This window comes from Microcaecilia unicolor, chromosome 6 (assembly GCF_901765095.1).
Source record: "Microcaecilia unicolor chromosome 6, aMicUni1.1, whole genome shotgun sequence".
NCBI lineage: Eukaryota > Metazoa > Chordata > Amphibia > Gymnophiona > Siphonopidae > Microcaecilia > Microcaecilia unicolor.
In genome coordinates, this window is record NC_044036.1 from 87,436,205 (window position 1) to 87,463,156 (window position 26,952).

General features: G+C 49.2%; 1 protein-coding gene across 1 annotated transcript in view; it reads right to left on the bottom strand.

Annotated features, from left to right (window-relative positions):
- Positions 1-26,952, bottom strand: part of COP1 (COP1 E3 ubiquitin ligase) — a 478,504-nt gene that overhangs the window by 410,560 nt on the left and 40,992 nt on the right. The window contains exons 6-7 of the mRNA XM_030205657.1: positions 11,228-11,296; positions 8,452-8,511 (exon numbers count right to left, since the gene is read on the bottom strand). Of these exons, the coding sequence (XP_030061517.1) occupies positions 8,452-8,511; positions 11,228-11,296 (129 nt within the window). The remainder of the gene's footprint in view (positions 1-8,451; positions 8,512-11,227; positions 11,297-26,952) is intronic.

The following is a 26,952-nucleotide window of genomic DNA, read 5'->3' on the forward strand; positions in this document are numbered from 1 at the left end:
ATCCAAGGTCGGCATGCCCCAGCGCTTCGTGATCTCCAAGAACACCCAAGCAGACAGCTGCCACTCTCCGGGACCCAAGGTATGGCGACTGAAAAAGTCCTCCTCGACATTCAGGACTCCCGCAATGTGAGCCGCTGACAGCTGGTCCAGATTCACCTCTGCCCATTGGCATAACTTCATGGCCTCCCTGGCTAGGAGGGGCGCTCCTGGTACCTCCCTGGCGATTGACATAGGCCACAGCCGTGGCACTGTCTGACAGGATTCGAACTGGCCTCAGTATCAGTACCTGAAGAAACGCTTGAAGCGCCAACCGAATGGCCCGATGTTCCAAGAGGTTGATGGACCACTTCGCCTCCGCCGGTGACCATATCCCCTGCGCTGTCCTTCCCAGGCAGTGGGCTCCCCAGCCCGTCAAGCAGGCATCCGTTGTAACGACAATCCACTCCGGGGACGTGAGAGGCATACTGGCTGACACCTTGTCGGACATCAGCCACCAACTTAGCGCCCTTCTCACTGCCGGGTCCAGGGGAAGGCGAACTGCGTAATCCTCTGAAACCGGAGTCCAGCGCCGCAGAAAGTGCTGCAGTGGCCTCATATGGGCCCTGGCCCAGGGCACTACCTCCATCGTGGCCATCATGGAGCCAACAGTTGCACATAATCCCAAGCCCGAGGAGCTGAGGAGGCTAGGAACCGGCCCACCTGAGCCTGAAGCTTGAGGCTCCGGTTGTCCGGCAGGAACACTCTGTCCACTTGGGTGTCGAACCGAACACCCAGATACTCCAGGGACTGAGTCGGGCGCAGCTGACTTTTCTCCCAGTTGATGATCCATCCCAGGGAGCTCAGAAGAGCAATGACCCTGTCCGTCGCTCTCCCACACTCCGCAAAGGAGGCAGCTCGAATCAGCCAGTCGTCCAGGTAGGGATGGACTTGCACTCCTTCCTTGCGGATATAAGCCGCAATGACCACCATCACTTTGGAGAAGGTCCGCGGAGCCGTAGCCAACCCGAACGGGAGGGCTCTGAACTGGAAGTGCCGGCCCAGTACTGCAAAGCGCAGGAAGCGCTGATAAGGCGGCCAGATGGGAATGTGCAGATAAGCTTCCTTGATGTCCAAGGATGCCAAGAATTCTCCTTCTTGTACCGCAGCAATCACGGAGCGGAGAGTCTCCATATGGAAATGCCGTATTCACAAGGCCCGATTGACTCCCTTGAGGTCGAGAATAGGCCAAGAAGAGCCTCCTTTCTTTGGCACCTCAAAGTAAATAGAGTAACGTCCTGTGCCACGCTGCTCTACGGGCACTGGGACCACCGCCCCAAGGCGGAGCAAGTTGTCCAGAGTCTGCTGAACTGCTGCCACTTTGAGGGGAGACTTGCAGGGAGAGTTCACGAACCCGTCTCTCAGGGGCCGGCAGAACTCCAACTTGTAGCCATCTCTGATGACTTCTAGAACCCAAGCGCTGAAGTTACCCTGGTCCACTCGCCCAGAAAAGAGGACAGCCTTCCTCCTACCTGCTCTGGGCCATGGACCAGGGCCCCGTCATTGGGTACGAGACCCTGGGGGAGGACCAGAGGAAGAACCTCCTGAGCGGCGGTCTCTGCAAAAGGAATGCTGCTTCGGGGAGAACCTCTGCTTGGAGGAGGAGGAGCCCGACTTGCCCGGGCGATACCGAAGGGCTTCTTGAAAACGGCCCTTAAAGGAACCAGGGCGAGCACTGCAGGCCCTTGCCTTGACCTCTGGCAACCTCTTGCCTTTACAACTGCCGAGATCCGTCATGATCTTGTCCAGATCATCCCTGAAGAGCAGCTTGCCCTAAAAAGGCAACTTGGCTAAGCAGGATTTGGAGGCATGGTCAGCTGACCAATGCTTAAGCCATAGCCATTGACGGGCAGAGACTGTCTGTCTGAGACATACCTTTAGCCGAGGCTCTCAAAACATCATACAGCAAGTCTGCCAAGTAAGCCAAGCCCGACTCCAGGACCGGCCAATCCGCCCTCAAGGAAGGATCCAAGGGGGAGGCCCACTGCACCACCGTCAGGCATGCCCTGGCCACATAGGAGCCGCAAACCAAGGCCTGCAAACTCAAGGCGGCCACTTCAAAGGCTAACTTTAAGGCCGCTTCCAATTTCCTGGCCTGTGAATCCTTAAGGGCAGAGCCACCTTCCACCGGCAAAGCCGTCTTTTTTTTGTCACAGCAGTGATTAGAGAGTCCACTGCCGGCCAGCGCAAGGCCTCCTGTTCACCCTCTGGCAGAGGGTACAGACAAGTCATGGCCCTGGCTATCTTGAGGCTCGCCTCAGGAGAATCCCATTGAGCTGAAATTAGAGTTTTCATGGCTTCATGGATGTGGAAGGTCCTGGAAGGGCGCTTGGTTCCCAACATAATAGCGGAACCTGCCGAGGCTGACAGAGGGCCTTCCTCCGGAGAGGAAATACTCAAGATGCTCATAGCCTGAACTAACAGGTTAGGCAATTCCTCTGAGCGAAAAAACCACGCTGCAGAGTGGTCATCTCCCCCATCAGGGTGAGGATCAGCCTCCTCCAAAGAATCCCCAAGGGACCTTTGGGAGAACTCAGAAACGCTGCCCTCATCTACATCAGAGGAGACAGAGTCCCCAAGACCTGAAGATCCACCCGAGGGCGCTTGATCAGGGAAGCCTCTTCCCCCATATCTGACAGGGGAGCAGGAGCAGCGTTTTGCAGTTGAAAGGCCTAAAGCAGCAACAAAATAAACTCGGGAGAGAAACCCCCGTTTGTGCACCTCTGCAACCTGGGACACAGCCCCAGAGGAACTCTCAACCTCCACACCATAAAGCGGGGGGGACAGGCGCGCTGCCCATCCAAAATGGCATCCGGCACGTCACTCCGCGGAGCCGCGCGGGAAGCATGGCGCTAAACTTCGCCATCTTCTTACCGCCGCCCAACACAAGGCGGCCATACCAGAGGCGTTCGAGCTGCATGGGTGGCCGACGTCGGAAGGGCGGACATTGGGGGATGGGCGCCTAAGGTGGGAAAGGCCGCCGACGCCCCAGCGGAGGAAAAACTGGCTAAATCAGCGAAGTCCGGAAGGGCGTCCAAAAAGGGCTTCTCGGCCTCCGATCCCTGCGCCCCCCCCCCCCCCCCCCCACTAGCGCGGCGGATCGCAGTCCGGGGAGCGCTTTTTCGAGCCCTTACCATCCGACGCCATAATCCACGAGGGAAACGTTCGGGGAACCCCCCACCTGCTAGGAAAAGGTAAAATTACCTGCTTCTTGCTCCGAGCTGCAACGAATTGTGTCCCAGTGAGCAGCTGCAAGGAAAATCTTTTCTGCTTCAAGGCTGTTGTGTTTTGTTTTGGGGTTTTTTTTTTTTTTAACGGAGCCAGCGGGAGGGGGGAGAAAAAGGAGGGACCTGGCACCACCAGGTTTGCACTTGCTCACAAAGAGCCCTGAACCCCAGGTACTCAACAAAGCCTAAGTAAATAGGCGTGGAGACCAAGCCAGAGCTGCTGCGTGTGACCACACACCTGCTAGACAGAGAGAATACTGAGGATTTTCTGGTAGCACATGACCACATATAGAGAGGCAAAAGATTGCTCTCTATCTCCACCTGCTAGTAGATGGACACAACCCACCAGTCTATGGATTGATCTGCTTGATGATATGGAATCTAATTTTCAGAAGCATTACCTAGCAGGAGTAAAGCCTGGACAGAGTTTCAGGCTTCCCAGAAAAATATCCAGGTATACATTAAAAAATAATAATAATAATAATAAAATAAATGCAGCTGCCAATGTTTAAATCAAGTGCAGATGAGTATTCCAGGGAGGTGGGGGTGGGGGGAGGGTTGTTTTTTTTTTTTTTTTTTTAAATTAAATCTTCAACCATGTTGCCTGACACCAATGTCAAGCACAGGTTTATAGTTTCCCAGATCATCTCAGCAGTTTTTTAAAAATTGGCTTTATGTTGGTTCTCTCCAGTCCTCAGGTATCACTCCTGTTTTGAATGATTAATTATTACTAGTAACAGACTATTTTTGAACTCTTTCAGGACTCCGGTTTGATCGTCAGCGAGTCCTGCTGATGTCTGCTTTTGACTTTGTCAATTTGACATATTACACCTTCTAGACTTACAGCAATGCACTTTAACTGTCCTGAATCACCATCAACAAAGACGACAGCAGAAATACTAAATGATTTCTTTTTCTCGGTCTTTACTGAGGAGGAAGTTTGGGGGTCTATCACCTTAACCTACTCAAATGCTCCTTTTACTCCTCAGTCATTCAAGGGTCCAACTAACACTCTCACAGGCTTTTTGCCTTGAAAGTCCATAAATAAAGTTTTAGTATTGGTTCCTCTCTCTACAGTAAGTTTCTCTTGCTCTGCCTTATTTTTTTACATTTCACTTCCCAGTGCTCATGCTTATCTCTGAAGATTGAAAGCAGGGATGGCTTAATCATTGGACCAAGTGAGGCTCTGGCCCAGGGTGCCAAAATAACCAGTCTGACCTCACCTGGTCTACATGTTAAACCTCTCCTCCCCCCCAGGGGCAAGTTGAGGGTGGTCTGGAGCCCCGCCGGACTCCCCCCCTACCACAGCAGTCGACGCCCCCTCCTGCCCTGGTTCTATCTGAAGGGTCCTGTGGTCTATTGGTCTCTACCGGGGGGGGGGGGGGGGGGGGGGGAGAGACACTGTCTTCCTTCCTGTTTCCTGCCCGCTGCGCTGAAGCTATCCCCCCGCCTGCCACCATCGCCATATTTTCTAAATGGTGGCTGAGACTTCCCACAGTACTCTTGTGGGTCACAACAGTCTCACAAGACTTCTGCAGGGAGTCTCGGCCACCATTTTTAAAATACAGCGGTGCCAGGCAGGGGGAATAGGGGTAGCACAACAGGCAGGAAAGAATATGTTCTCCTCCCTTCCGCAGATGCCACTAGGTCACCAGCGACGCACCTTTAAAAGTAGGGCCAGGGAGGGTAGTGTGCAGCGGGCATCCAAATACAACCTCTGGGCCCTTTTGCACTGCTCGGTTGCCCGAATAGTAAGTCCACTCCTGCCTCCCCACTACTGATCCCGTCTCTCCCCTTATTTCTTCCCCTCCCAGGGGTCTGGCATTCCTCCATCACCTTTCACATCCCCATGGTACTGTAAAGTTTACATTGGTAATCGGCGGCGGCGGCAGCAGCAACATGATAGACTGCCTTTGGCAAGCCCCTGGGTCTTCCCTCTCCCGTGTCCTGCCTCTTCTGATGTAATTTCAGGTAGGCAGGACGTGGCAGAGGGAAGACCCAGGGGCTGGCCAAATTCTTTAGCTTTTTACAGTTACGAGAGATCTACGCTCACTCAGATGTGAGAATACTTGACCTACTGTCCCTGAAGAACACCTGCTACAGGTGATTAACTGATGTACATGGGCCTCGCATAATTCAAAAGCTACCACTGTCTCTAATATTGGTCTGTAATTTTCCCTTATTTACTGGATCTAACTTCTTCCTCTACTACTACTTAGCATTTCTAAAGCACTACTAGGGTTATGCAACACTGTACAATTTAACATAAAAGGACAGTCCCTGCTCAAAGAGCTAGTAAAAGATGAATTGCTGCCTGTTTGAAAGGTCAGTGAAACTATACTAATACTCGAGTTATTGATAAGAACATAAGCATTACCATACTGGGACAGACTGAAGGTCCATTAGGCCCAGTATCCCGTTTCCAAAAGTGGGGCCAATCCAGGTCCAGTTCCTGGACCGGGTGGCATACATCCAACAGTACTCAAAGAATTCAAGCATAAAATTCCTGATCTGATGTTAGTAATACATAACCTGTCGTTAAAACCGTCCGTAGTACCTGAAAATTGGAAGGTGGCCAACGTGACGACGATTTTTAAAAAAGGGATTCTAAGGGTGATCCGGAAAATTATAGACAGGTACGCCTGACGTCGGTGCGGGTAAAACAGTGAAAACTATTATAAAAAATAAAATTATAGGACACGTAGAAAAACATGGTTTAATGGGACAGAGTCAGCATGGGTTAAGCCGAGGGAAGTCTTGCCTCACCAACTTGCTTCATTTCTTTGAAGGCATGAACAAACCTGTGGATAAATGTGAGCTAGTTGATGTAGTGTATCTAGACTTTCAGAACGCTTTGGATAAAGTTCCTCATGAGAAACTCCTGAGAAAAATAAAGAGTCATGTGAAAGGAGGCAAGGTTCTGGTGTGGATTAGGAATTGGTTATTGGACAGAAAACAGAGGGTTGAGTTAAATGGCCATTTCTCTCAATGGAGGTGAGTGAACAGTGGAATGCCGCAGGGATCTGTACTGGGACCGATACTATTTAACATATTTATAAATGATATGGAAGTCGGAATGACGAGTGAAGTGATTAAATTTGCAGATGATACAAAACTATTCAAGGTTATTAAAACACGTGCGGACTGTGAAATATTGCAGGAAGATCTTAGGAAATTGGAAGACTGAGCATCCAAATGGCAGATGAAATTTAATGTGGACAAATGCAAGGTGATACACATTGGAAAGAATAATCCAAATCACAGTTACCTAGAGGGTCAGCGCTCAAGAAAAAGATTTGGGTGTTGCTGTAGATAATACACTGAAATCTTCTGCTCAGTGTGCGGCGGCGGCCAAAAAAGCAAACAGAATGCCAGGAATTATCAGGAAAGGGATGGTGAATAAGACCAAAAATTCATATAATGCCTTTGTATCACTCCATGCACCTTGAGTATTGCGTTCAGGTCTGGTCAACGTATCTCAAAAAAGATATTGCGGAATTAGAAAAGGTTCATAAGAGCGACTAAAATGATAAAGGGGATGAAACTCCTCTCGTATGAGGAAAGGCAAAAGAGGTTACGGCTCTTCAGCTTGGAAAAGAGACGGATGATGGGAGATATGACTGAGGTCTACAAAATCCTGCGTGGTGTAGAATGAGTAGAAGTCGATTTTTTACTCGTTCCAAAAGTACAAAAACTGGGGACACTCGAGGAAGTTACATAGAAATACTTTTAAAACAAATAGGAGGAAATATTTTTTCACTCAACGAATAGTTAAGCTCTTCAACTCTTTGCCAGAGGAAGTGGTAACAGCGTTTAACGTATCTAGGTTTAAAATAGGTTTGGACAAATTCCTGGAGGAAAAGTCCATAGTCTGCTATTGAGACAAACATGGGAAGCAACTGCTTGCTCTAGGATTTGTAGTATGGAGTTGCCAGGGTTTGGGTTTCTGCCAGGTACTTGTGACCCGACTTGGCCACTGTTTGGAAAACAGGATACTGGGCTAGATGGACAATTGGTCTGACCCAGTATGGCTACTCTTATGTTCTTATGAGACTGGGAAACAACCTTTACACCAGGAGTGTCCAAACCTTGGCCCTTGATAAGTTGGGTTTTCAAGATTTCCTCAATGAATATGCATGAGGACTATATGCATACAATGGAGATAAATGCATGCAAAAAGATCTCGTGCATAGTCATTGGAGAAATCCTGAAAGCCTGACTAGATTGCAGCCCTCGAGGGCCGAGGTTGGGACAACCCTGCTTTATACCCATCTATGAGGTTTCTAATTAAGCAGCAAGTTCAGGTTTCTGTCCATCAATGTGGTGAGATAACTTGTGTACATATTTAGATTCACAGTTGAGGTTTTCAAAACAAATTTCAGTGGTGGTTAGCTCTTGCATAGATATTTTACAACAATCACTTTCACCTGTAACTGTCCTGTGAAAATGTGCGAGTGGTGGTGCAAGCCTCAACAGGTTAACAAGTTCAAAACTGGATTTCTCCAATACCATTTATCTAAGCCTTCCACAGAGAGAATTACATAGATTACAGCTGGTTCAAAATACCGCTGCAAGGAAGGAAAGGAGTTTAAAGCATATGGATCATGTAGTCCCCAGAATTTCATCTACTACACTGGCATGTCAAGTTTAAGGTACTTTCATGGACTTTTACAATTTCGGCAGGAATAGCTTGGACATTACAAGCTTTTACAAGACTTATGCTCCAGTCAAAATAAAAGATTGGTGATTCTTTCACTAAATGGAGGTTTGTCCGCAGTATACATGTGACAGATCATTGATAGTTTTCATGTGCACCTTCATTATGGAATATATTGCCCTAGGGATACAAGAATAGTGACAAATTTTACACTATTCCAAACATGGTTAAGGCCTGGCTTTCTAGACACATTTTTGAAGTTGAGGAGAATTAATTAAGTACTGTTTTAGTTTTATGAACTATTTGCTGCTATGCAGTGACTGATTTTGTTACAAGTTGCAACCAATTTTTCTTATTGGTGGTATCTGCTAAATATAATCATGAATGAATCTTGTTTGACTAAGTGAAACAAGAATTCATGCCTTTTTCTCCAACAGTAAGGCACATAAGTATAACTGAACATCTGTAGACCAGACAGGTTGACTGGTATGAAAGACTGTTGAAGGTTTGCCCCATGTATGGTTGCCTTACCTCAACTCGTTTAATATCTTCTTCCAGAACACTCAGCTCCTTCTGGACCTGTTCCAGTTGCTACAGCATAAAAGAAATAAAAAGGAAAATGTGTACTGAACCATATAGGAACCAAAATTCTAGCTGTTGTACACAAAGTTTTGAAGTTTGGTGTACTAGTACTACTCATCCAGAACCAAACCGAAACTTACATTTTGACTTAGTATAATTTTAAATTATTTACTCAGCCTTAAGAACATTATTAATAAAAAAAATTAAAAGAGGACTCCATTGGTGACCCTATGACTTGCTCATATTCCCCCATCCATAAGGTTTGGTCATGCTCAGGCATGTCATGGAGGTGTTTAGGCTCAGGGTGATTACTACTCAAGAGCTATAGTCTCTGTCAAGTTCTGGCCAGCAAGGAGACAAATGTAACTCAGGGAAGTTACCTTTGCTAGAGGAAGAGAAAATGATCCCATAATCAAAATGATGTTCTATACCCAACCCCACTAACCGATAAATCATCAGGCTATCATAGACTTCAGGATCACAGAATATAATAGGCCAGAGGTTCACATTAAGTCAGCCTTCAGTAGTCATAGTACACATCTTATGAATTCCAATATAAAAGAAAACAGGAAAGACCATACTTGCCAAAGTGCAGTGTTAGATCACTGCTCTTACAGAAGAGGAGCCATCTTAATGATTTGAAGACACTCCCTCATAGCATCAGACTCAACCTAAAAACTCAGTCCTGCCTTGGGTGGGGAGGTAACATGGGAGTTCTGGAGCCACCGAGTTAAGTGGGCTAAGGGCTACTGAGGTCTTTTCTTCCATTCAAGAAAAAAAAAAATTTCTATATAAGCTTAAAAGTGAAACAACCTACCTTGGCTAGCTTTTTAGGAACTATGACAACAAAGGAGAGGAGTGGAGGAGTGGCCTAGTGGTTAGGGTGGTGGACTTTGGTCCTGGGGAACTGAGGAACTGAGTTCGATTCCCACTACAGGCACAGGCAGCTCCTTGTGACTCTGGGCAAGTCACTTAACCCTCCATTGCCCCATGTAAGCCGCATTGAGCCTGCCATGAATGGGAAAGCGCGGGGTACAAATGTAACTAAAAAAAAAAAATGCCCAAGTAGCAAAATGGCATGGGAAATATGTCATTCGTGGAACACTGGAACTGAAGATACATAAACTGTTGACCTCCGTAAAAATGTACCCAAATCCTATATAATAATTCTCACCTCCAACGTTCTAATGTGCCTGGGACCGTGGCTCCCTCGGAGGTGGTCTGCTAGGCAGTTTAGAATGCACTGACGTCAGTGATGTCACTGACAGCTGATTCCAAGGCAAGGGGAGGAGTAGCGCGTGTTTCCCTACTCCTCCCCCTGCCTACCAATCAGCCCTCAGTGCCCCCCCCCCCCTCGGCGCAACACCCAAGCCCCTCCGCAGCACCCAAGCCCCTACCCCCCCTCCCCCGATGCATCACCCAAGACCCTCCCCCCGGCGCATCACCAAAGCCCCTACCCCCCTCTCGAGCACATCAACTCCCTCGCCACCCGCAGCCGCCAATACTAATGCTGTCCGGCCGCTGCTGCTTTTCCTGTGGAGTAGCAGCGGCTGGTACAAAAAGAAAAAAGCCAAAAAAAGATTTTTAACCTGAAACGCGGCTCCGTAGACAGCCATCTGGCATTGGCTGTCGTCACTGCAGCTGCTCCTCCTCTCCCCTCCACGTCACTGCCCCTGCAGGAAGACACCCGGAGGGGCGCAGCGACGTCAGAGGGGAGAGGAGGAGCGGCTGCAGAGATGACAGCCAATGCCAGATGGCTGTGTCCGGAGCCATGTTCCAGGTTTAAAATCTTTTTTGGCTTTTTTTTCTTTTTGTACCGGCCGCTGCTGCTCAACAGGAGACGCAGCAGCGGCCGGACAGCGTTAGTATTGGCAGCTGCGGGTGGCGAGGGGGTTGATGTGCCCGAGGGGGGGGGGGGGTAGGGGCTTGGGTGATGCGCCGAGTGGGGAGGGGATCCTGAGACCAGATGGGTGGCTGCAGGGGAGGGCAGGGGAGACAGAAGGGACGCTGTAGGGGGCAGGGGAGAGAGGTGGGTCGCTGGACATGGGTAGCTGCAGGGGGAGCAGGGGAGAGAGGAGGGCCGCTGCACATGCTTGGCTGCAGGGGCAGAGGAGGGTTGGTGGGGAGGGGGGTCCTGAGACCAGATGGGTGGCTGCAGGGGGGGCAGGGGAGACAGGAAGGACGCTGCCGGGGGGGGGGGGGGGGGAGATTACCTTGCTAGCGCCCGTTTCATTGCCTACCGAAACGGGCCTTTTATACTAGTGTACTATAACTGATGCTGCAAGCTATTAACTTCTACCTGATATTCACTTGTCAACAGTTCAACGGTTTAAATTCTGGTCAGAACACATCCATTAGTAAGGCCTTTTTAATAAACTCTTACACACAATGCATGGTAAGTGCTAGCGCACAACTGCATTAAGGGGCTAAGTTTTAAATAGAGTGAAATACTTTTCTCAATCCACTAGCTTCATATAAGATGTTAAGATGTAATCATGTTGGCCGTTGTCTAATAAGGGAAAGGAATTTATCTTTCATTGATTTCTTGTGAACTTCAGTGGTGTATCAAATTTAATAAAGTATACACAAGCAAGCATTCAACTAATGTTAAACTGGTATCAAAATTATCTAGCTTCAGATTTAACAATGAACTCATGAGTACAAAACTGAAAAAAGATAAGACTTCCCTCCTTCAAATAAACAAATAAAACTGAGTAGAAGTTACCTCTCTCTTATTTCTCCTGGCCACCTTTAAAAACTCCATAAGTATCTGTAGCTGGGCAGTATGGGATTCCTGTTAACAGCAACAATGCGTTCATTATGTAAAGCATCACAATGAAATAGAAAGCTGTGAGAAATGAGATGAGCAGAGTGATAATCACAGATAAAAGATAGATGTAAACTTGACTACATAAATTAAAATGGAAAAATTGTTTTACCTGATAATTTTCTTTCCTTTATTCCTACTAGACCACACCAGAACAAGTGGGTGTTGTCTCTGTCGACCAGCAGATGGAGACAGAGCAAGAAGTAGTTCCCCATGCTTTTCCCTTAAAGGGGATGTGCAGCTATAGAAAGCTCAGTACTGCAAATAGCCATGCAATGGTGGTCAAGTCCAAAGTGCCATTTCTGAATGTATAATTGAGATTAAAAAAATGACACTCCCAACATCTACCAACCAGGTAGGCATTGACTCTACTGACATGCATGCGACCGCACCTTGAGTATTGTGTTCAATTCTGGTCACCGCATCTCAAGAAAGATAAAGTAGAATTGGAAAAGGTGCAGCGAAGGGCGACTAAAATGATAGCGGGGATGGGACGACTTCCCTATGAAGAAAGATTAAGGAGGCTAGGGCTATTCAGCTTGGAGAAGAGACGGCTGAGGGGAGACATGATAGAGGTATATAAAATAATGAGAAGTGGAACAGGTGGATGTGAAGCGTCTGTTCACGCTTTCCAAAAATACTAGGACTAGGGGGCATGCGATGAAACTACAGTGTAGTAAATTTAAAACAAATGGGAGAAAATTTTTCTTCACCCAACGTATAATTAAACTCTGGAATTCGTTGCCGGAGAAAGTGGTGAAGGTGGTTAGCTTAGCAGAGTTTAAAAAGGGGTTGGACGGTTTCCTAAAGGACAAGTCCATAAACCGCTACTAAATGGCCTTGGGAAAAATCCACAATTCCGGGAATAACATGTATAGAATGTTTGTACGTTTGGGAAGCTTGCCAGGTGCACTTGGCCTGGATTGGCCGCTGTCGTGGACAGGATGCTGGGCTCGATGGACCCTTGGTCTTTTCCCAGTATGGCATTACTTATGTACTTATGTAGTATTTCCACCAAGTCAGGAGATGCATGATACAAAGTACATCATGGTAATATCCACAGAATGGTGAAAGGAACACAACAAAGAAATTCAATCATAAGGGAATGTTTCTGGACTGCTGTGGTCGGACTAAAGCGGTGATTTCCAAACCTGGTCCTGGAAGCAGCCCAATTAGGTTTTCAGGATATCCGCAATGAACATTCATGAGAGATCTTCATGCACTGCCTCTACTGCATGCAAATCCCTCTCATGAATACTCATTGTGGATATCCTAGAACCCTGACTGGCTGGGATGCCTCCAGGACCAAGGAAAGAAAATTAATCAGGTAAGACATACATTTTCCTTATCGTCCACAGCAGACCAGTCCAGAACAAGTAGGATGTCCCAAAGTAGTTCTCATAGGGTGAGACTAACAGTCATGAGTGGAAAGACAAAGTGTTAATGCAGCAGCTAACATATCAAGGCCAAGATGGACATGAGAAGGCTTCCAAAGCCTCTTAAAAAGGAAGGGTCAACCCCCTGAGGGAGAAAAGCTGAAATAAACAGCAAAATAGACAAACTGGAATTTATGCAAGAATAAGGAGCAAAAATCATCCATGAAATAATGATGTGACCAACCTGAAGGGCATGATCCTTGATCAAACCACCATAAAACATAGAAGGAAGTAAGGAAGGTGGTAACAGGGTTGGCCTGCTAGGAAAGAACTATAGACACTGAAATCTGTCAGCAGCCTGCTAGCAGAAAAAAGTTGACAAGTGCAGCGTAACACAATAGGAAAGGAAGGAAGAGAATCCCCTTATGAAATTGGAGGGGATGTCTTAGGTTTATTTCCCTTTTTCAGCTTGGCACTAAGAACACAGTATGTTGACAAAAGGCCTGCTTTGCTCCCCAGTTCACTGTGATGATAAAACACGTGCGGACTGTGAAATATTGCAGAAAGACCTTAGGAAATTGAAAGACTAGGCATCCAAATGGCAGATAAAATTTAGTGTGGACAAATAAAAGATGATGCAGATTGGAAAGAACAATCTGAATCACAGTTACCTGATGCTAGGGTCTACCTTGGGGGTCAGTGCTCAAGAAAAAGATGTAGGTGTCATCGTAGATAATACGCTGAAATCTTATGCTCAGTGTGCGGCGGAGGTAAAAAAAAAAAAAAGCAAACAGGATGCTAGGAATTATTAGGAAAGGGATGGTGAATAAGAGCCAAAATATTATAATGCCTTTGAACTGCTCCATGGTGCAACCGCACCTTGAGTATTGCATTCAGTTCTGGTCACCATATCTCAAAAGATATAGCAGAATTAGAAAAGGTTCAAAGATGAGCGACCAAAATGATAAAAGGGATGGAACTCCTCTCGTATGAGGAAAGGCTAAAAAGGTTATGACTCCTCAACTTGGAAAAGAGATGGATGAGAGGAGATATAACTGAGGTCTATAAAATCCTAAGTGGTGTAGAACGAGAAGGTAAAATTATGTATCATACCTGATAATTTTCTTTCCATTAATCATAGCTGATCAATCCATAGACTGGTGGGTTGTGTCCATCTACCAGCAGGTGGAGATAGAGAGCAAACATTGCCTCCCTATATGTGGTCATGTGCTGCCGGAAACTCCTCAGTATGTCGATATCAAAGCTCCATCCGCAGGACTCAGCACTTAGAGAATTACACCCACAAAGGGACACTCTGCCTAGCTCACCACCGCCGAAACGGGGGAGGGGAATTAACCCAGCTCATCCCCACACAAGTGGGGGAGGGGAATCCGTCCAGCTCATCCCCGCGGAGCGGGGGAGGGACACCACCCCGCCGATGCGGGGGGATCTGGCTTATCCTGCAACCGCAAGAGGAGCTGACTGACCCTAACACCGCCGAAGCGGGAGGGGTACAAAGCTGCCCTACAGCCGCACGAAGCGGGAGGGAGTGCCGGCAGAATTTAAGTCTCAATCCAGCCCCGTAAAACGGAGGGGAGAGGAATGCAGCAGCTCACTGTAACACAAACTCGTCTCAACTCTTGAAGAATCCAAGTGAAAAAACTTGAACACGAAGTCCTCCTGAAGTAACTGAAGACTAAACTTGAACCTAAAATTCAACCAGAATATAAACAGTACAGATATCTGGGAGGGGCTATGGATTGATCAGCTATGATTAATGGAAAGAAAATTATCAGGTATGATACATAATTTTACCTTCCATATCATCAAGCTGATCAATCCATAGACTGGTGGGATGTACCGAAGCAGTACTCACCCAGGGCGGGACATAGAAATCCCTGACCGCAACACTGAAGCTCCAAACCGGGCCTCCGCCCGAGCAGCCACAGTCAAGCGGTAATGCTTGGAGAATGTATGGGCCGATGCCCAAGTTGCCGCCTTGCATATCTCTGCCAAGGAGACGGACCCGGCCTCTGCCATCGAGGCCGCCAGAGCTCTAGTGGAATGAGCCTTCAGCTGGATAGGCGGCACCTTCCCCGCGGCCACATAAGCCGCTGCAATGGCTTCCTTGACCCATCTTGCCACTGTAGGCTTAGCAGCCTGCAGACCCTTACGAGGACCTGCAAACAGGACAAACAGATGATCCAATTTCCGGAAATCATTGGTCACTTCCAAGTATCTGATGATAACTCGTCTCACATCCAGATATTTGAGAGCAGAGTATTCCTCTGGGTAGTCCTCCCTACGAAAGGGAGGGAGACAGAGCTGCTGATTCATATGGAAGCGAGAAACAATCTTGGGCAGGAAGGAAGGCACTGTGTGAATAGTCACTCCTGCCTCAGTGAACTGCAGAAAAGGCTCTCGACATGAGAGTGCCTGGAGCTCGGAAACTCTTCTGGCTGAAGTGATAGCCACCAAAAAGACTGCTTTCAACGTCAGGTCTTTCAGAGATGCCCTCGACAAGGGTTCAAAAGGCGGCTTCTGCAAGGCTCGTAGCACCAGGTTGAGATTCCACGCAGGCACCACTGAGTGCAGAGGAGGGCGCAGGTGATTAACTCCCTTGAGAAAACGCACCACATCTGGCTGCGAAGCCAGGGAAGCACCCTTCAGGCGGCCCCTGAAGGAAGCCAGAGCCGCTACCTGGACTTTAAGGGAACTGAGCGACAGGCCTTTCTCCAGACCTTCTTGCAGGAACGCCAACACTGAAGAAATTGGAGCAGTGAAGGGAGAAAGTGAGCCTGCTTCACACCACGCTGCAAAGGTACGCCAAACCCTGGCGTAAGCCGTAGAAGTAGAGCGCTTCCTCGCTCTCAGCATAGTGGCGATGACCTTGTCTGAGAAGCCCTTCTTTTTCAGCCGCTGCCGCTCAATAGCCAGGCCGTAAGACCAAAGGGGGAGGGATCCTCCATCACCACGGGACCCTGATGTAACAGGCCCTGCTCCACTGGCAGCCGCAGAGGATCGTCGACTGAGAGCCTGATCAAGACCGCATACCAGGGACGTCTGGGCCAATCCGGACCCACCAGGATTATCCGGCCCGGATGCTTTGCCACCCGGTCTAGCACCCTGCCCAACATGGGCCAGGGCGGGAACACATAGAGAAGCTCTTGTGTCGGCCACTGTTGGAGAAGAGCATCTACTCCCAGGGATCGAGGGTCCCGTCCTCTGCTGAAAAAGCGCGGCACTTGGCAATTGGCCGATGACGCCATCAGATCTAGGCTCGGCTGGCCCCAGCGCTTCGTGATGTCCAAGAACGCCTGAGCAGATAGCTGCCACTCTCCGGGCTCCAAAGTATGGCGACTGAGAAAGTCCGCCTTGACATTCATGACTCCGGCAATGTGGGCCGCTGACAGCTGTTCCAGGTTCGCTTCCGCCCACTGGCATAGATTCATGACCTCCTTGGCTAGGGGGCGCTCTTGGTACCTCCCTGGCGGTTGACATAGGCCACAGCCGTGGCATTGTCCGACAGGACCCGTACAGGCTTCATCGCCAGTACCGGGATGAACTCCAAAAGCGCCAACCGAATGGCTCTGAGTTCCAGGAGGTTGATAGACCACTTTGCCTCTGCAGGAGACCAGAGCCCCTGCGCTGTCCTTCCCAAGCAGTGGGCTCCCCAGCCCGACAAAGAGGCGTCCGTCGTGACGACAATCCACTCCGGGGTCACCAGAGGCATTCCTGCAGACAACTTGTCTGTCTGCGTCCACCAGCTCAGCGCCTTGCGCACTGCTGGGTCCAAGGGAAGGCGCACAGCATAATCCTCCGACATCGGAGTCCAGCGCTGCAGCAGAGAGTGTTGTAGTGGTCTCATATGAGCCCTGGCCCAGGGCACTACTTCCATCGTGGCCGTCATAAAGCCCAACAGCTGCACATAGTCCCAAGCCCGAAGAGGAGAGGCTACTAGGAACTGGTCCACCTGAGCCTGAAGCTTGACAATCCGATTGTCTGGCAGGAAAACTCTGCCCACTTGGGTGTCGAATCGAACTCCCAGATACTCCAGGGACTGAGTTGGGCGCAGCTGGCTTTTCTCCCAGTTGATGATCCACCCCAGGGAGCTCAAAAGAGCAACCACCCGGTTCACAGCTTTGCCGCACTCTGCATAAGAGGGGGCTCGGATCAACCAGTCGTCCAGATAAGGATGGACTTGTACTCCTTCCTTCCTCAGGAAGGCCGCGATGACCACCATTACTTTGGAGAAGGTCCGCGGAGCAGTAGCCAACCCGAACGGGAGAGCTCTGAACTGGAAGTGTCGGCCTAGGACTGCAAAACGCAGAAAGCGTTGATGAGGAGGCCAGATGGGAATATGCAAGTACGCTTCCTTGATGTCCAAGGATGCCAGATACTCCCCTGCCTTCACTGCCGCTATAACAGAGCGGAGAGTCTCCATGCGAAAGTGCCGAACTTTCAAGGCCCGATTGACCCCTTTGAGGTCGAGGATAGGCCGTACAGAACCTCCTTTCTTTGGTACCACAAAGTAAATGGAGTAACGTCCCTTGCCAAGCTGATTTTCTGGCACCGGAACGACCGCACCCAGGCGGATCAGATTGTCCAAGGTCTGCTGCACTGCCACAGCTTTGACCGGAGACTTGCAGGGAGAGAGTACAAACCCGTCTCTTAAAGGTCGGCAGAACTCTAGCTTGTAGCCGTCTCAGATGACTTCCAGCACTCAAGCGTCTGAAGTTATTGTGATCCACTCGCCCAGAAACGAGGACAGCCGTCCTCCAATCTGCACTGGGGCGTGGACCAAGGCCCCGTCATTGGGTACGAGACCCTAGGGGAGGACCGGAGGGAGCACCTCCGGGACGGCGGTCTCTGCGAAAGGAATGCTGCTTGGGGGAGAATTTCCTCTTGAAGGAAGAGGGGGCAGAGGAGCCCGACCTGCCCGGGCGGTACCGACGGGCTTCCTGAAACCGTCCTCTGGAGGTACCGGGGCGAGCACTAGCCCGAGCCCTGACCTCTGGTAACCTCTTGCCCTTAGACGTGCCGAGATCGGTCACGATTTTGTCCAGCTCGACCCCAAAGAGCAGCTTGCCTTTGAAAGGCAATCTAGCCAGGCGGGATTTAGAGGCGTGGTCAGCAGACCTATGCTTCAGCCAAAGCCACCGCCGCGCAGAGATTGTCTGAGCCATGCCTTTAGCTGAGGCCCTCAAGACATCATACAGCAAGTCTGCCAAATAGGCTAAGCCCGATTCCAGGGCCGGCCAATCAGCCCTCAAGGAATGATCCGAGGGGGAAGCCCGCTGCACCATAGTCAGGCACGCCCTGGCCACATAGGAGCCGCAAACTGAGGCCTGCAAACTTAAAGCAGTCGCCTCAAAGGACGACCTTAAGGCCGCCTCCAATCTTCTGTCTTGGGCGTCCTATAGGGCCGTGCCACCTTCCACCGGCAACGCCGTTTTCTTAGTCACCGCAGTGATTAAAGAAACCACGGTAGGCCACAGATAGGCCTCACGTTCACTTTCAGGCAAAGGATAGAGGCGGGACATAGCCCTAACCACTTTAAGGCTCGCTTCCGGGACATCCCACTGAGCCGAAATTAAGGTGTGCATGGCATCATGCACATGGAAGGTTCTATGCGGGCGCTTCGTCCCCAGCATAATGGCAGAGCCAACAGGGGCTGAGGGAGAGACGTCCTCCGGAGAGGAAATCTTCAAAATGCCCATGGCCTGCATTAACAGGTTGGGCAAATCCTCTGAGCTAAAGAGCCGCGCTGCAGAGGGGTCATCCGCTCCATCCGAGCGGGGATCCGTCTCCTCCAAGGAATCCGCAAAGGACCGTTGGGAGAACTCAGATACGCTGCCCTCATCTACATCGGAGGAGACAAAGTCCTCCAAGGCCCGGGAATCAACCCGAGGGCGTTTACCTCCGGGGGCCTCAACCTCTTTACCAGACGAGGGAGCAGGGGCAGCGTTTTGCATAAGGAAGGCCTGATGCAGCAGCAAAACAAACTCGGGGGAGAAACCCCGCATACTGTGCACTTCCGCAGCCTGGGCTACAGCCCTAGACGCACCCTCAACCGGCGCTCGCAAGAGCGGGGGAGAGACATGCTGCGCATCCAAGATGGCGTCCGGCGCGACACTCCGCGAAGGAGCTGCGCGGGAAGAACGGCGCTTAACTTTAGCCGCTTTTGTGCCGTCGCCCAAATTAAGGGCGTTCATGGCATCAGTCTCCCACCTCAAGGGCGGCCCAAGAAGAAGCCGTCCGAGCCGCGTGGTCGGCCAATGTGGCGGAGGCGAGCCGCGGGGGATGGGCGTTTATGGCGGGAAAAACCGCCACCCCGGAGGAAGGACCGGGACACTCATCGGTCACGAAACTGTCACCCAACAAGGGCGAATCAGACTTTAAGACCCCCGCATCCCCTCTGGAAGCGCACACGCGATCTGGGGAGCGACTCTTTGCGCCCTCGCCCTCCGACACCATAGGCCACGTGGAGACCAATCGGGGAACCCCCTGCCCGCTATAAAAGGTAAAAATTACCTGCTGTCCGCTCCGAGCTGTAACGACCTGGTGTCCCAGTGAGTAGCTGCAATAAACGTTTAAATAAACGTCGAAATAAACGCCTTTAAGGATGTTCAAAAATTTTTTTTTTTTTTTTTTTTTTTTTTTTTAAACGGAGCCAGCGGGAGGGGGGAGAAAAAGAGGGACCTGGCGCCACCAGGTTTGCACTTGCTCAAGAAGAGCCCTCAACCCCAGGCACTCAACAAAACCTAAAAATTAGGCTTGGAGGCCTAGCCAGAGCTGCTGCTGTGTGTGACCACCACCTGCTGAGATAGAGAACATACTGGGGAGTTTCCGGCAACACATGACCACATATAGGGAGGCAAAAGTTTGCTCTCTATTTCCACCTGCTGGTAGATGGACACAACCCACCAGTCTATGGATTGATCAGCATGATGATATGGAAGTAAATCTTTTTCTTTTTTTTCTTTTTACAAAGTACAAAGACTAGAGGACAGGACACTCAAGAAGTTACATGGAAATAATTTTAAAATAAATAGAAGGGAATATTTTTTCACTCAACGAATAGTTAAGCTCTGGAACTCTTTACCAGAGGATGTAGTAACAGCGGTTAATGTATCTGGGTTTAAAAAAAAAGGTTTAGACAAATTCATGGAGGAAAAGTCCATAGTCTGCTATTGAGACAAACAAGGGGAAACAACTGCTTGCCCCGGAATTGGTAGCATGTAATGTTGCTGCTAATTGGGTTTCTGCCAGGTACTTATGACCTGACCTGGCCACCGTTTAGAAAACAGAATACTGAGTTAGATGGACCATTGGTCTGACCCAGTATAGCTACTCTTATGTTCTCAAAAACTCAAAACATTCAACAATTCCCACAACACTCCACTACTCAGGATTGACTGACACCACAACCAACTCGTATAAAGTGGAGGAAAAAAAAACCTCAGTTGTGCTGCCCAGCCTATACTGTTTTAAGGCATGGGCACGGCTCACCATCACAGGAAAAAAAATAACCTCCACTAGTAAAAGTTCAACGTGTCAGTTATCAAGTCACTACAGCAGGGAAATCATGCAGGAAAGCGATTATCCAACAGGAATTAAACATACAGCTGGTTAAGTCATATCACCACCAAGAAGATAATACTCAACTTGTAGACTTCACAATCTTCACATAACAGCCACCAGCTTATCCACTCTTCCTGTGCACCCAACTGGGAGTCCCCATTTTACCGAGGCTGTGTCAGGGGTGATAATAACGAAATAGATCCTGCATCAGGGCCACTGGTACGAAGAACATCAGTGGGTAAACTGACAAAACGACAGCTGATTTCTATATTTAAAACGGATACTGACATGAACTTTTCTTTGCACAATTATTAGTGGAAGTTTTTTTTTTTCCTGTGATGGTGAGCCGTGCCCATGCCTTAAAACAGTATAGGCTGGGCGGCACAACCGAGGTTTGTTTTGCTCCACTTTATGCAAGTGGGTTGTGGTGTCAGTCAATCCTGAGTAGTGGACTGTTGTGGAAATTGTTGAGTGTTTTGAGTTTGAGATTATAAATTCCTGAGCTAGTGTGCTTTACTCTTATGTTCTAACAGACATGCCTGACAGCTGGCTGGAATCCTTATGGAATATAACCAGCTGAAGCAGCTGTATTATATAGATATCAGGAGCAGCAGACCAAGATAGATAGCTAATAGAAGCTAAGCGATACATCAGTATAAGTGTATAAACTAGCTGGCTCATGTAGTCCACTACCAGAGTCACCTAGAATAGCTGTGTGCTTGAGCTAGCTAAAGAGGCTGTACACCAGAGGTTACTGGAGTTCCTGTATACATGAAATTGCTGGTACTAGAGCTGGCCGATATAAACCATGGACCAAGATTAGGAGGAGCAAAAAAAAAAAATAAACCCCAGATTGGATGCATCTACGCACTAGTTTACTATGCCCTAGAGTGTGCCAGATGGTGAAGCCATGAATGAGAGCTAACTGGTATGGAAGAATATGACTGGTAGGTGCCATTGTTGAACAGTTCTATAATAATGTAGGGTGAAGCATTTGTGAAACATGGTTGGCTGAAGTTGACTGGCAAGGTATGCCTTGTTGACCCCAAGATACAGCTGTCGAATACATTTAAAAAGGTGAAAAAAGTGATACAGAAGCATTTAGAGAGACACACCGCCATACAGCTGGTGGTGCTGCTTAGATACAGCACTGACTGGAACTGGTATGCAATAGCTTCAGTCAGTGTGCAATACCAGAGTGTAACTGCTGTGAAAAGCCAACACAGCCAATCTTTAGCACAATAAATAGAGCTAGCTGTCCCAACCAGGCAATGAACTGTTTCTCAAGACAGGCTACATGAGAAGCAAAATATGCCCCATTTGAAATAAAACTGAGTTCCACAGCTTTTAATATGCTCAAGCCAGCCTTGAATCTGTGATCTTCAACTTCCAGATAAAGCTATTCTTTTCAAAGCACTAACACTGCATCTGCAGAAATGCCCATGGAACTATGGCAGCACCAAGGTTTCTCCATGGACAGAATGCATCTTGCAGCCCCACAAATTGAAGTGACTCCCCATGACGTCACAGTCCCGGAACTCTCAAAAGCATTTTTCTTTTAAAAGAGTATTAACGTATGAGCTCGTGGTAGCCCACGCTCCCCCACACCATATAAATACCCAGTTACTCCGCCCCCTTGACGGTTTTTTCTTTTCCGCGACGATCCGTCCCGTCTCAACATCCACCTCTTGTTACCTTTAATTTTCAAAAATTTCTCGTCAGTTTAACTTTGCAGCGATTTGTTTCCCCACGATGCCACCCAAACAGGGATTTAAACGCTGCACCACATGTAAAGGAAAAATGTCAGCTACTGACCCCCACGACCGGTGTGTCCATTGCCTCGGCAAGGCACACCTCAACACTAGTTGTACTGCCTGTGCCAGCATGCTGCCCCGCACCAGAAAGCTCAGGGAGCTGAAAATGCGGGCCGTGCCTGATCTTCAACAGCCCACGTCTCCCCGCTCACAAGGGGAACAGGCTCAGTTAAAACGAGTACAACAGGACAAAGAACAGCCTCCCAAAACTGCCCTCCCCCAGCTCCTTCAGCAGCTCACCTCTGAAACGGCTAGTGCTGGGTCTTCCTGCAGCGAAGTGTCCCCCCCACGGCACAGGAAACACACGGAGCCGAGTCTGCTCTCGAAGCACTCCTCTCCTGCATCTCATCGGCACCGACGAAGTTCTTCCACCTCTCGTCGGCACCGAAGCCCCTCCCATCGGCACCGTCATCATGGCTCCACCCACTCCCATCGACGTCATCGCCAAAGCTCCTCCCACTCCTCTGATCAGCATTGCAGCTCCTCCTCCCAGCATCTGACAGCCTGTGCTTCTTCACCTATGCCAGCAAACAGGGCTACACAAGCATTCCCCTGTCTCTCACCACAGGAAAACAATTGCACAGCCTCTGACAAGCTTCCAGCAGGATACAACAGCAGCTTGCATGACCGGGGAGCATCAGGTTTCACCTTCGCACTCAAGCAACCAAGATCTCATGCACCTGCTTCGGGATTTTTTGCAGCAGCACCACCCTCATCAGGGTCAAGATACGCACCCACCGGCGACAGGTTCGGTGCAGCCTCACCGCAGTCGCGCCTCGTCCGTGTCTACCTCGGCATCTATGGCAGCGGAGCTGTTTTCTGATTATGACTCCTCTTCACAGCATTCTTCGGCAGGTCCCTCTGATCAAGGAGCGGACACGCCAGGCTTGCTGTCTGACCCTTCACCAACACAGCCGTCCAGGACGTCTCAACCCGAAGATGTCTCTTACCCAAATTTCCTCCATCGGCTAGCGGCGGCACTGGGCATACAGTCCACGACCCAGCCAGACCCTAGATCTAAAAAGTTGCAGACGCTTCACTACAAAAAGAGGCTCCAAAGGAAATAATTGCTCTGCCATTGCACGATGTCCTAGCGGAACAGCATAGAGCCATATGGTCCACACCTTACAGCGTAACACCGACAAAAAAGAGTCTCGACACTAAGTACAGAGTGCAGGAGGCGTTTGGCTTTGGTAAACCACAATTATCGCATCAATCCATTGTGGTTTGCTCAGCTATGCGGAAGCACAGAAGCTCCAGGGATCACTCCAACTTCCCCCCCACTAAGGACATGAAGCTGATGGACTTGTTGGGGAAGCGCATGTACCAAAATACGATGCTGAATGCGCGCATAGGCCTCCATATGTTTCACTACTCAGAGTATCAATTCACTGTCCTTGAAGCTCTGACCAAGGTTGTGAGTTCCTTGCCAGCTCCCATCCAGGCTCAGCTACAACCATCCCTGCATCATCTGGACGAGTGTGCCACGAATCTGATCCGCGCCGCCCATGACTCTTACGACACGTCTGTGAGAGGGGCCGCGGTTGGTATTTCCACACGACGGCTGGCTTGGTTGAAAGCATCGGGACTCCGTGAAGATGTCCACAACAGAGTGGCGGATGCCCCTTGCTTAGGCGATAACCTTTTTGGAGACAAAGTCAAGGACATAATCGAGAACATCAAGCAGGATTTTACCACGCTTGACACACTAGAGGACGACAGCCTTAATCAGTCTCGTTCTTCGGCTCAACGGTCTTTTTTTAGCCCTTCATATAATCCATCGAGGAACAGATTTACTTACCGTAAACCATACAATACAAATAAGTATGGCTCGACCTCCAAATATAACAGCAAACCAAATAAGTATCAACAATACAAAAAAGCTCCTCGGGATCGGAGACCCCCAAAACAAGTCAATACTGGGGCTCCGAAGAGCCTACCTTCCCTTTGACCACCTGCCACAGGGTTGGCCAGTGGGGGGCCGTCTACAGCACTTTGGCCCACAATGGTCCCTGGTCACTTCCGACAAGTGGGTCCTTTCAATTATCAACGACGGATATCGCCTAAATTTTGTAAAAACTCCACCACATTCCCATATTGTCACCTCACCCATTCAAGCAACCCATCAGCAATGGGTCCAGGAAGAAATTGCCCGTCTTCTCCAAATCAGGGCAATCGAGCTAGTTCCGCAAAATCAAATCAACACGGGGTTTTATTCCAGATTTTTTGTAATCCCAAAGAAAAAAGGTGGTCTCCGGTCGATTCTGGACTTGAGACCCCTCAACACCTACATCAAGAAGGAGAAGTTTCGAATGACGACGTTACAAGTAATCCTTCCCCTACTGGATCAGCACGCCTGGATGGTCTCATTAGACCTTCAGGATGCATATCTGCACATCCCAATTCACCAGGCATATAGAAGATACCTTCGTTTCCAAGTGCGGACAAGTCATTACCAGTTTCGGGTACTGCCTTTCGGCCTGTCCTCTTCTCCACGGGTTTTCACAAAATGTGTCATCACAGTCGTCTCTTATCTTCGCCAGAGAGGAATAGCAATTTTCCCATACTTGGACGATTGGCTGATATCCTCTTCCTCAGTTCAAGAGACGACTCAAGCCCTTCAGGAAACGTTGACGTTACTGCAAGTGTTGGGATTTCTAGTCAATTACAAGAAGTCACAGCTGCAACCGGTGCAAACCCTTCAGTTTATAGGGGCAACGCTCCATACGCCACGGGCGCTGGCATATCTGCCTTTAGAAAGGGCCCTGCGTATCCAGAAGCTCATCCACCTGCTGTCCGGGCACACCCATGTCACAGCCCGAGAGGTGCTGGTTCTTCTGGGCCACATGGCAGCTGCAATACCTGTGGTATGTTATGCCAGGTTGCATATGCGGACGCTGCAGTGGCAGCTGAGAGACCATTGGGTTCAGGCTCTGCATCCATTATCAATGCTAATACCGTTGCCAGGCAGCCTGCAAGTGTCTCTTCAGTGGTGGACTTTCCCACCGAATCTTTTACAGGGTATGCCGTTCCGCCACAAACAACCCACCTGTCGTCTCACGACAGATGCCTCCAAGCTGGGCTGGGGTGCGCATTTCGGGCCACACAAAACACAGGGCCTCTGGACCCCAGAGGAGGCCCAGTGCAGTATCAATCTTCTGGAGCTCCGAGCAGCAAGACTCGCTCTCAAAGCTTTCCAGCAACACCTCAGTCATCAACATATTCAAATATGCACAGACAATCAAGTGGCAATGTTTTATATCAACAAGCAAGGAGGCATGGGCTCATGGCAGCTGTGCAAGGAGGCCATGCGGATTTGGAAGCATGGTCAGGCTCTGCAATCGACGGTATCAGCAGCTTATATACCGGTGAAACAGAACTTACTGGCCGATTCGCTCAGCAGACAGCTCCTGCCGCACGAGTGGTCACTGAAGAACACTGTTACGCAAGAACTATTCAACAGGTGGGGACACCCTCTAGTCGACCTCTTTGCGTCCCCACAGAACACCAAATGTCCCAAATTCTGCTCCAGGTTTCCCAGTCGGAGAAGAATAGCGGAAGATGCGTTGGTCAGAAGGTCTCTTTTACGCCTTCCCTCCGCTACCGCTCATTTCAAAAGTTTTACAGAAGGCAAAGTGCGACGGCACTTCTCTCATTCTAGTGGCACCGCATTGGCCTCGTCAGCCCTGGTTTCCAATTCTACTGCGGATGCTCCAACAACCTCCAATTCCGTTGCTGTTGGTTCCGGATTTGCTCACACAGAACCAAGGCACACTTCTACATCCGGACCCCCAGTCACTCAAACTTATGGCGTGCTTACTGGGTCCGCACCATCGTTGATTTTTTCGCAGGAAGTGCTTCAAGTTTTAATTGCTTTCAGAAAGAAATCTACATTAAAGTCCTATGAATCAAAGTGGCGACGATTTACTCTGTGGTGCTCCTCGCGCCATTTCATTCCACAAACAGTATCCATTTCGCATGTTCTGGAGTATCTTCTGCATCTTGCAAAATCTGGTCTGTCTTACTCATCCATTAGAGTTCATTTGGCAGCTCTATCAGTGATGCATGATACTATTGACAACCGCACGCTTATGCAGCATCCACTGTCTAAGCGGTTTCTTAAAGGGGTTCTGCACCTGTACCCCCTGCTTCGTCCACCAGCACCAGCTTGGGATCTTAACTTGGTGCTCACTGCGCTCATGAGACCACCTTTTGAACCACTGGACAGTGCAGATATGAAATATGTTACATGGAAAACTCTATTTCTTATAACACTAACATCCGCACGTCGCATCGGAGAAGTTCAAGCACTAGTGCATTACCCCCCGTACACGCAGCTGCTGCATGATAAGGTTATCCTGCGTACGCATCCTAAATTTCAGCCAAAGATTGTCTCTTCCTATCATTTGAATCAAATTATTGTGTTACCGTCTTTCTATCCTCCACCGCATGAAACTAAGGAGCACAGACAACTTCACACTTTAGATTGCCTGAGAGCTCTAGGTATCTATCTTAAGCGAACAAAGTGTATAAATCGTCCATCCCAGCTGTTCCTGTCCTGGAGGTCTTCTGTGCATCCGAAACCAATTAACAAAAACACCTTATCGCAATGGATCGCAAAGTGCATTGCTTTGTGTTATCAACAAGCGCAATCTCACTCAACAGGAGTTTTCACAGACATTCCACATGTCACTGCTCATCGTCTGAGGGCCAAGGCGGCCACAATGGCTCATTTGCAAAGGACACCTTTACTGGATATATGTAGGGCTGCCACATGGTCAACTATGCATGTGTTTACGAAGCACTACTGTATTGATGCTGCCTCGTCTGCTGAAACGGAGTTTGGACA